The sequence below is a fragment of the Castanea sativa genome, chromosome 1 (genome assembly GCF_040712315.1).
Source record: "Castanea sativa cultivar Marrone di Chiusa Pesio chromosome 1, ASM4071231v1".
Taxonomy (NCBI): Eukaryota; Viridiplantae; Streptophyta; class Magnoliopsida; order Fagales; family Fagaceae; genus Castanea; species Castanea sativa.
The window spans coordinates 16,887,521-16,899,120 of record NC_134013.1 but is presented as its reverse complement, the minus strand read 5'-3'; the positions used below and the strand labels follow the sequence as shown (position 1 = coordinate 16,899,120).

The 11,600-nt window shown below is 35.2% G+C and overlaps 1 protein-coding gene across 1 annotated transcript; it reads left to right on the top strand.

Annotated features, from left to right (window-relative positions):
- The first annotated feature begins 965 nt into the window (after positions 1-965).
- On the top strand, positions 966-2,411 carry LOC142642712 (transcription factor MYB123-like). The gene is made up of 3 exons (XM_075817124.1): positions 966-1,140; positions 1,314-1,443; positions 1,528-2,411. The coding sequence occupies exons 1-3, from the start codon at positions 1,005-1,007 to the stop codon at positions 2,168-2,170; spliced, it is 909 nt and encodes a 302-aa protein (XP_075673239.1). The 5' UTR covers positions 966-1,004; the 3' UTR covers positions 2,171-2,411.
- Positions 2,412-11,600: the final 9,189 nt, after the last annotated feature.

The window sequence follows — 11,600 nt, the reverse complement described above, 5'->3', positions numbered from 1 at the left end:
GTTTGGATACAGCTGAAAACTGAAAACACTGTAGCAAAATAATTTTTAAATGTGTGAATAGTATTGTGGGTCTCATTTTTAATTTTAAAAAACCTGAAAAGTACATAAACAGTGCACCACTGTGCGGTTACTGTTCACGTACAGTGGTGAACAGTACATGCTGTCTCTGTTGGAACATGTGCGCAGGAAGGAAAAAAAAAAAATCTCAAACGTGAAATGCCAAACGCAGACTCCCTATCCAAACTAAGCTTAAAAATGAGTCTCATAGTGCTATTCACATATTTAAAAATTATTTTGCTACAATATTTTCAGCTTTCAGTTTTCAATTTTCAACTATATCCAAACGGACCCTTAATGTGGGTGTATTTAAAAAGTTAGTGCGTAAAATAAATAAATAAAATTCTGTTATTAAAATAAATAGAAGTTTTTGCCCAAGTCAATGCAATGCACTAAGTATTTCAATTTTGTGGGTTCCAGTTAACTCAACTAGTAAAATTTTTTATGATTGAATAAAAGATCTAGGTTTCAATCTCCCTTCATACCAAAAATTAATTGGTATCTTAGTCTGATGATAAAGAGATAACACCAAAAATAAACATTATAAATGGAAACTTTCTTTATAAAAAAATTCCAATTTTCAACAAATCAGAGTCTACCTATGTTTTTTTTCTCCTTTAAAAAAAAAGAAAAAAAAGCACGTGATAGAGAATATAACATAACATAATATAAAGAGTGGTAACATAAGATAGGGTATTAACATGTCTTTACTTTAATCTTTACAAACGATTTTTATCCACAGAAATCCAACCCCACCACATAAAAAAATTGTTTTTGTCAAGACTTGATTCGCCACCTCAGGGCCCAACAAAATAGAAACAGTGGTAGTTGTTTAACAGTACAAGTCACCTTCCCTACTTCATTGCCAATTACCTTGACTCTTTGGGCTATAAAGGCACCATGGGACCTCCTTCACATGAGAGAGAGAGAGAGAGAGAGAGAGAGAAATGGGGAGGAGCCCGTGTTGCTCCAAGCAGGAAGGACTCAACCGAGGAGCCTGGACTGCCTTAGAAGATAAAATACTCTCTGCTTATATTAGAGCTCATGGAGAAGGCAAATGGAGATACCTCCCCAAGAGAGCTGGTACATATTAGTTACCATATCCAATTAAAGCTTTTTTTTTTTTTTTCCTGAACCATTTTTGAACATCTTTTGCTCTGTTATCTCTGTTTTTTTTAGTAAAACCCATTACAGAAAAATGCATGTTTGAAGTGTTTTCTAAGGCCAAATGCTGATGGTGCTATTTAAAAACGCAGGTTTGAAGAGATGTGGCAAGAGTTGTAGACTTAGATGGTTGAACTATCTAAGACCAGACATTAAAAGAGGTAACATATCTCATGATGAAGAGGAACTCATTATCAGACTCCACAATCTTCTTGGCAACAGGTTGTTTCTCCTCAGACTCTTTTATCTCTATCCCAACAAGTTGATTCAATTTTGGGAGTTATTAACTTGATATTATGTATGTAGATGGTCTCTAATAGCTGGAAGGCTACCTGGGCGAACAGACAATGAAATCAAGAACTACTGGAACACAACCCTGGGAAAGAAAGCCAAAGCTCAAACATCTTCACCACTTGCCGAACAGAGTCCCCTGAGCAAATCTCAAGATAAAAAGTTAGCCACTAAACCCAACAGTACTGCTGCTGAGCCATCGAACTTAGCACAGGCTTCAGCAACTCCAACCCAAGTAATCAGAACCAAGGCCAGTAGATGTACCAAAGTGCTAATCCCAGCATTACCATCTCTCAATGAATATCACTCTCTCAACTCAACAGCCATAGACCCATTAGAGCCTCAAGCTCTTCAAAGTCAACTACAAAGTTATCATCAAGATTCGGCTAAGTGCGATGTTCGAGGTGGAACTGAAGAGCTACACGAGACCTGTGGTCAAGAATCGGATTTCTTTAATTTTAGCAGCAATGAGTTCCAAGCAAGCCATGGAGATAGAAATGGGGACTATAATTTCAACAACATGCAAGGACCTGTCCAGTCCCTACCTTTCGACGAAACAATGTTCAAGGATTGGACCACAAATTATTGTCTTGAGGACAATTTCAATTTGGATATAGAGTCTTTGACATTTTTGCTTGATTCTGATGAATGGCCGTGATCTACGTACGTACTACACACCGTATATCAAACCGTACATATTTTAGAGTAGAAGAAGAAGATAGACAACTTGTTCACAAATAATTTTAATTATCTGCATTTGTCTTGTTTTGAACTTGTGTCCTGATTCCTGAGTGCTTGTGGTCACCAAAAAAATAGTGTCCAGGGTGATTTAAAGTTTTAAACTGATTATTGTAAGTTTGTAATCATGTCAAAATAGACTTTTTATTTTTCTGAGCAAATGCCAAAATAGATTTTGGGTCAAGAGCCCTCTTTCTTCAATGAATATTTTTACTCAAAAAAATAAAATTAAAAAGAGAGGGAATTTTTTTTTTTTAAAACCCAAACAAAAATTAAGTGTACACTTCCAAGATATTATGAATGTATTTGGATAGCACAGCACGGCTACGTTCAGCCCGTTTTTTTTTTTTTTTTTTTTTTCCACGCGCATATGTCACTGTTCATTGGCCATGAACAGTGATTTTAGGCCAATGAACAGTACTTTTTTGGATGAACAGTAATTTTTACACATTAAAAAATTATTTTTGTACAGTGTTTTCAGTTTTCAGCAATAAGTTCTATCCAAACGGACTCTATATTATATTAGAATTTTATGTTATTTAAAATTTTACATGAACTGCTATTAAATATATTTTTAAATTTATAACATTTAATTTGAATAATAAAATTCATCCACTTAAAAAAAAAATTCTTATAACGTGATTGTCTTCTTGGATAGTTTTGACTACCTAATCCAACAAAGTCACCTGATTCCTTTTACGTAGTCACAAAGTCCTCATAACGATTTCACTTGGGAATCCTAAGAGGGCTATTATTATAGATTATAAAGCCTAGTAAACAGGACCTATCTCTTAAATATCACGATGGGGTTCTAGAGAGTTGAGACTAGTAATTTAAGGCACAATATTCAAATTTGAAATAGTAGTCTCAACAAAAAATGTGTGTTAAAATTTCAGCTCTTATAACTCCAAGTTACTTCTACAAATGTTAGACTCTTTTATAGTAGTACTCTGATTGTATAATGTATTTTATGTCTGTCAAGTATTAGCCATATCAAATTATCAGTCGCTGTAGTAAATTTTATTGTACCCCTATCATCACTCTTTTAAAAAAATATTGATTTTAAAAATGTCATTTTTATAATCATAATAAAGTGTTTGGTTATAATTATGTGAAATTTTTTTTTTTGACAATTGAGTGTTTAGATAGCATTGACATACAATTGTTGTTTCAGGTATAAATAAATAAATAACCAAAACAGACATAACGATATTGTTAAGATCATCTTATCATTTTCTTAATGCAGTCCCACTTGCTAATCAAGTCTTGAGGTAGCGTTCCCCTCACAATATCACATCATCTTTCAATATGATAAGCTACAACTATAGTTCTTCTAACGCAATAAACATCCCTCTTTTCTCTCTTTCGAAAAATACGAGCTCCCGTGAGATAGAAATCAAAACCCTTTTCATTGCCATCTAAGGTGCACCATATTCCATGACATCACGAATACCACCACCCATAGCCACCAAACTAGCTAGCTGAGCTCCTTAACTATTTAGTATCACAAATACAACTAAGCTAGTGTGTCAACTTTAATGTTGCTTCTCATTTCTTCCCTTCACCTAAAGTGAATGAGGTTGATGCTCAATTTCTTTCCTTATCTTAGGTTAGCTACGTGGGGTTAGGTCCCTGTAGAAGGTTATCTTAACATCACCATCATCTAGAGAAGACAAATCACAAAATCAACGGACTATGAGCCATGAGGATCCAAAAGGGAAAAAGACTTCGTAAATGAGGTGAGGTAAGGAAAAAAAAAAATCTTGACTAAGTTTTATACTGCCTATATAGGGGGTCCTAAGGCTTGGACTCTAGTTAGTACCAAATATTTTAAGACCTTGAGGAATAAAGCTGTGTGTCACTTGCAAAGAGGATAATATAGTGTCAATGATGAGTTGAGGCATGACAAAATAGTATTAGAGCAGATTCGTATGCGACGAGATGGTGGGTAGGTCCTATACGGGGGACATGTGGCCCTTTAATGGGGTAGATTGAGAAAATCAAAAAAATCTCATAAGTGGGGTAAGGTGCAGAAAAACCAAATCTTGACTAAATTTCACATTGCATAGGTAAGGGGAGATCATAAGCCTTGTATGGAATGTCTTGGACTCTAATTGGTATGAGGCATTCTAAAATCTCAAGGAAACAGTTTTGCATCACTTTTAAAGAGGACAATATTATGCCAATGATGAGTTGGGATGTGACAAACACACCTAAAGAAGGGTCCTTGCTATTCCTTTAAGGATTTTGCTAATGAGTGCCCCAAGAGCACACAATAATTAATCTTTTTTGAAAATATTTTCTCGGGAATTGAAAAAATATTAACAATTTTTTTAATTTTCGAGAAAATATTTTTAAAAATAGATAGCTTTAGGGCATACATTAACCGAACCCTTCCTTTAAAGGCTATAGTGTCCATGAACATGTAGTGTACTAAGTTAACATTCTCAAAACCCTCTCACAGAATTTTGCAACCTCGAGTGCCTTCTAAAAGATGCACTTGTAGGATCAGGGCAAATTAGGATCAAGGTTGGGGCAAGTTGAAAGTATTTTTTCCATCCCTAATGAGTTGATTTTGATATTTATAAGATAGAGATGAAAGAAAACGATGAGGAACAATTATGAGAGTGCTAAGAGAGAAATAAAACAAGTGTTTTAGGAGATAGTAATAGAATATGCAAGCTAGTGTGTCAACTTTAATGTTGCTTCTCATTTCTTCCCTTCACCTAGCGTGAATGAGGTTGATGCTCAATTTCTTTCCATATCTTAGGTTAGCTATGTGGGCTTAGGTCGTTGTAAAAGGTTATCTCAACATCACCATCATCTAGAGAAGATAAATCACAAAATCAATGGACTATGAGGATCCAAAAGGGAAAAAGACCTCATAAACGAGGTGAGGTAAGGAAAAAAAATAATAATCTTGACTAAGTTTTATATTGCCTATATAGGGGGGTCCTAAGCCTTGGACTCAAGTGTTAAACGCGTTTGTGCTGGCGGCTGCGTTTTTTGTGTGGGTCCCGTGCACAATTCACAGGATCCACAAGTACGGATTTCAGAAAATTTTTCTTTAAAACTGGGTCCTACGGCACTATTCATACATTTAAAAATTATTTTGCTACAATGTTTTCAATTTTCAGTAATAAGCGATATCCAAACAAACCATAATTAGTAACATTTTAAGACCTTAAGGAATAAGGCTTTGTGTCACTTGCAAAGAGGATAATATAGTGTCAATGATGATTTAAGGCATGACAGGATAGTATTAGAGCAGATTCGTACGTGACGAGATGGTGGGTAGGTCCTATACGGGGGACATGTGGCCCTTTAATGGGGTAGATTGAGAAGATCAAAAAGACCTCCTAAGTGGGGTGAGATGCAGGAAAACCAAATCTTGACTAAATCTCACATTGCATAGGTAAGGGGAGATCATAAGCCTTGTATGGAATGTCTTGGACTCTAATTGGTATGAGGCATTTTAAAACCTCAAGGAAAGAGGTTTTGTGCCACATCTAAAGAGGACAATATTATGCCAATGATGAGTTGAGGTGTGACAAACACACCTAAAAAAGGGTCCTTGCTATTCCTTTAAAGGCTACAATGTCCATGAACATGTAGTGTTCTAAGTTAACATTCTCAAAACCCTCTCACAGAATTTTGCAGCCCCAAGTGCCTTCTAAAAGACGCACTTGTAGCTTCCTTTCCCACCACTAATCAGTCACAGCTATTTTTCCCTTGGCCACAATTCATCGCAATTCAGTTTCACCCCCTTTGACTTGTTTCAAGTTATGCAATCTATTTTCAACATATCCCACTCATTCTTATACTTTATCCTAAGATATTTCTTATAGGTATTCTTCTTAAAAGAAATTTTTATATTCTCCAACATGTTTTATTATAGTGGGAAGCAAGTTGATTACCCTTAAATACCTCATCCACACTAGGTTCACAAACGATTATAATCTATTGTAGTGTTTGATGAGCTCTAGCAAGGGATGTCAACAGATTGGGGCAAGATTAGAATAGTAGTGCTCCGTTCCGCCCATCCCTCATTCAAGGAGGGCAAAACCCACACTGGGTAGGATTAGGGCAAATTAGGATCAGGGTTGGGGCAAGTTGAAAGTATTTTTTTCCATCCCTAATGAGTTGATTTTGATATTTATAAGATAGAGATGAAAGAAAATGACGAGGAACAATTATGAGAGTGCTAAGACAGAAATAAAGCAAGTGGGTAGGTCCTATACGGGGGACGTGTGGCCCTTTAATGGGGTAGATTGAGAAGATCAAAAAAACCTCCTAAGTGGGGTGAGGTGTAGGAAAACCAAATCTTGACTAAATCTCACATTGCATAGGTAAGGGGAGATCATAAGCCTTGTATGGAATGTCTTGGACTCTAATTGGTATGAGGCATTTTAAAACCTCAAGGAAAGAGGTTTTGTGCCACATCTAAAGAGGACAATATTATTCCAATGATGAGTTGAGGTGTGACAAACACACCTTAAAAAAGGGTCCTTGCTATTCCTTTAAAGGCTACAATGTCCATGAACATGTAGTGTTCTAAGTTAACATTCTCAAAACTCTCTCACAGAATTTTGCAGCCCCGAGTGCCTTCTAAAAGACGCACTTGTGGCTTCCTTTCCCACCACTAATTAGTCACAGCTATTTTTCCCTTGGCCACAATTCATCCCAATTCAGTTTCACCCCCTTTGACTTGTTTCAAGTTATGCAATCTATTTTCAACATATCCCACTCATTCTTATACTTTATCCTAAGATATTTCTTAGAGGTATTCTTCTTAAAAGAAACTTTTATATTCTCCAACATGTTTTATTATAGTGGGTAGCAAGTTGATTACCCTTAAATACCTCATCCACACTAGGTTCACAAACGATTATAATCTATTGTAGTGTTTGATGAGCTCTAGCAAGGGATGTCAACAAATTGGGGCAAGATTAGAATAGTAGTGCCCCGTTCCGCCCATCCCTCATTCAAGGAGGGGAAAACCCACACTGGGTAGGACCAGGGCAAATTAGGATCAGGGTCGGGGCAAGTTGAAAGTATTTTTTCCATCCCTATTGAGTTGATTTTGATATTTATAAGATATAGATGAAAGAAAATGACGAGGAACAATTATGAGAGTGCTAAGAGAAAAATAAAGCAGGTGTTTTAGGAGATAGTAATAGAATATGCAAAAAAAAAGAAAAGAAAAAAAAAAGGGATATGTATAAAAATAAATAAATTAACTTATATGTAATTTAAATAAATTAAACCCATAAATTCAGGGTGGGGAGGGCAGAAATTTTTGTCATTCATGAGCATTTGAGTTATTACATGATAGCTTAGAGCTGGGGGCATGGTTCCCCCCCCCCCCCCCCTCTCTCTCTCTCTCTCTCTCTCTCTCTCTCTCTATATATATATATATATATATATATATATATATATATATATATATATTTATATATATAATGTTTTCTTATAAAGTATATCACCGCTAATGTTACAGTTTTTTTTTTTTTTAAATATAATACTTAGATGGACTCGGGCAGAAACGATAGATGTCAAATTATAAACAAACCACTCAAATTCAATCAAGTAAATTTTATTTTAAATGCTATTGCAAACAAAATTGGCACAAGGTTGTAACATGATACAAATATGAAGGCCAACATAATGTCATCATGATCACTAGAATCAACGAATTGAAAAATATTAATTATGCTACCACTTGATATATAAAATTGGACAAAATTTGACTACAAAATTGGTTGTAGTATAAAATTATAATTTTTACTAAAAAATTAATATAATTACATATTTTGAAAATCGAACCGTTAAATTATTTTGTACTTAATACACATGTCAAATTTCATACAAATTAGATGTTATTTACTATTTGATCCATAAACTTATTTTATGAATAATTTTAAATTACAAAAACTTGAAATTTAAACATTTAACTGATAACATAACTATTAATCTTCAATTTTCTAGAAATTTTGCAAGTATAGAAAATATTAAAAGAAAATATATTGATTAAAAGTATTAAACATTGGACTTATCCAAACCACCTAACCACCTTATTTATCAAACACGGTGAAGATAACCTGAAAAAAATTTTGAAAGACTGGACGAATTCAAAGCAACAAACTACCTTATCTATCACGCATGGTAAAAATTAACTCATCCAAAAATTTTCAAGGAGAAGAAAATTCCTCTATATATAGTCATTAATGCTGCTATAGCTTTAATTTGCTTCACCGGAGATATGGCCTTATTTCTCCAATATAATCAATGTTACACTAAAATAACTCATTTCTATCATAAATTAGGAAGGGAAAAAGTTATAGTGATATACACAGCACACAGGACACACTACGTTCACAATCAAAAAGTAACATCCCAGCAAACAGCAAAAGCATAATAAGTATATTCGTGGGGATTTCATTCTGGTACAATTCCTCAGAATCTAGTTCTGCAGCTTGTACTTTCTTAATTTGGTAATTTCGTGTTAGAATCTTAGTTTTTAATTAGCTTTGGGTTAATTAAATATTGGAAAGATATACAGTCGATGCAATTGACATGGTTGATGTAAATGCAGCCTATTTTCGTCTTAAAAAAGCTAGTTGCAACTTTTGCACAAACATACTATAAATATCATGAGCACGTTTTGATTGGAAAATTCAGAGCTTCTATTTGATAACGACCTTGTTTATATGGGTTCCACCATGATTATTTTTTCCAAGACACGTACAAAAATTGGGTAGACTCTGAAATTTAATTTTTTCCTGATTGGATTTTCGTTTGAGTCCTTTGAATTATTAGTATTTTGCTGACGTAGTCATGGACCCAAAGTTCCACTTGCGTGCGCCAAATGTGCGGTGAAAACTAAACATGAACATTAGTAGTTTGTCCTCTAAGAATTATTATCTTGTCTTTATGTGATACCTTCTTTTAAGAAAAGGCTTCGACACTCTTCGTTTTTTTCCTCTCTCTTTTTCCCTTCTCTTTTTTGGGTTTGAATTGCAGGTAGAGCAGGGCTGATGATATGCCCGTTTCACTAACTAACATGTTTGTTTTTCTATAGTAGATAAAACGCTTTGGTAGGTAATGAAATATCTTCCCTTGTAGTTGACCATTAGATCGATACTGAGTTAGCCTATCAAATATATCACTAAATTCTTACTTACCACCAAATCAAACATCAACTCGATTTTAATTTGATTGAAATAATCATAGCCCATTTTTGCTGTACCTTGCAATACTACGTCAGATGAAAATGAAAGAGTATTCATGGAAGCAAAAAGAATAGAAATTGACTAGAACATCTGAGAAATCCAGAAGGCAGTAGATTATCTCAGTATTTATTTCGATATTGAGATTAACCTTAGGACCTACATTAATCATGATTTTCCATGATTTGGGTACCATATTTGAATGAGTCCTATTAAGCAACTTGTTACGCCTTTAAGTAAATTGAGTGGAATTCAGAGGTATTTGCGCTGCTTGTCAATTGGTTGAAGTTGAACTGTCTCACAGAGACCATCCTCATTTTATGTAAGACTATTAGACTAAAGACCCTAGAGCCTAGTGTAATCAAAGAAGCAAAGTCATGAAGATAAGGTTAGAACGTAGGAAGTCAATCCTTAGAAGCTGTGAAGAAGAAGAATTAATGTATCTAATGCATTGATCAAATACATTATCTTTCTCATAATGTGTAGATCTCATATGACCATAAAGCTCATATGTAATAATTAAGAGAGAAAACGCATATATCTGATATGATAATAATTATTAGCAAATAAACAAAGTTTAACCAATAGCCATATAGAGCTAACCACTACGAATAGACGAGTTGAAACCATTTAGTGGTATTTTTCATTGTCATGGGGTAAAATTATTTGTTAATTAATCATTACTTTAGGTTAAGTAATGCTAGTTTATCTAGAACTAATTTTTTTTTATTTTTTATACAAGATAAAATTTTTAGTCTAGTCTAATCTAAGTGTATATGTGTATAAAATTCCCTCTTAGAGACTTGAACCTCGGGTCCTGCCCCTTGCAACACCAGCACTTATACTTGTGAAGTAACCACCACACCACGAGTATGCTGTGGTAGAACTAATTAATATTGATATTATCATGGTTGTTATTGTTTTTGTATTCAATTTTGTGCTGTCCCGCCGTTGGTTGGGTGCACCATATACTGTGACTTTTAATTAAGCAACTTCTTCCTTCTTTCTGCCTCTGCAACGTGGAATTAAGCCAATGTTTGAGTGCAAGACCTTACACATTTATATCCACTGATTGAACCCAATTGGTGGCGTCTATTACTTTGATCTCCTTTGGTACGAATAGTATATATATGTTGCTTTTGAATTGTCGTCCATAATTCATAGTACACATTAGGAATTTGCATGCTTTCAATTCTCATGCAACTGAAGCACAACCGCCATTCCTATCAAAAAAAAGAAACACAACCGCCAATAGACACGTGCAAGTGAAAGAAAAGAAAGCTTGGCAGAAGATATACTTCATCGAGCGGGCAAAAATATATATAGCTAGGTAGTAGTACATGTACAACAGAAACTTCTAATTAATGAACACGCTAAGGCTCTGTGATTGTTTCATCCCAAGCTGTTACGTCCCGGCCATACTTTTTCGGGGTTCGTGACCCTACTCATAGAATAATTTGTGTACAAAATCCCATTTTCCTTTCTCTTTAGAACAACCACATCAGCTCGTTTAAATTTTTTGTCTATTTTACACGAAAAAACCTACTTTTTTTATTTTACACTTTCACTTTTACTAAACACCTACATCAGTTTATCTATTCTACACATTTATTCAACAAAATATTCCTTCTTTTACATTTTTTATTATTTCTTTCCCTCCCTCACTGCGTCTTCTCCGTCTCCCTCACTGCGTCTTCTCCGTCGAGCCACTTTCCCTCCCTCACTGCGTCTTCTCCGTCGAGCAACACACCCGGCCAGCCACCCTTCAACAAAATCCTTCAACAAACCCACCAATCCGTCGAGCCAAAACCCACCGATCCGTCGAGCCAAAACCCACACCCAAACCCATTCATCGTCCACCCAATCGGCGGCAAGATAATCAAAACCCACTGACCCACACCCACAGTCAACCAAAAACCAGAAGAAAAAAAAAACAATAATCAACGAATCGGAGCAAGATCGACGCCTCGCAACACCGCCACCTCCTCTCGATGGCCATCCGGCGACTCGACTTACTCGACCTTGTTCTTATCGGCGGTGATGGCGATCGGCGGCTAGAGGAAGAAAAATGGATGAGATGAGAGAAAGAGAGAGTTGTGTTGTGTCTGAGAGAGAGACTGA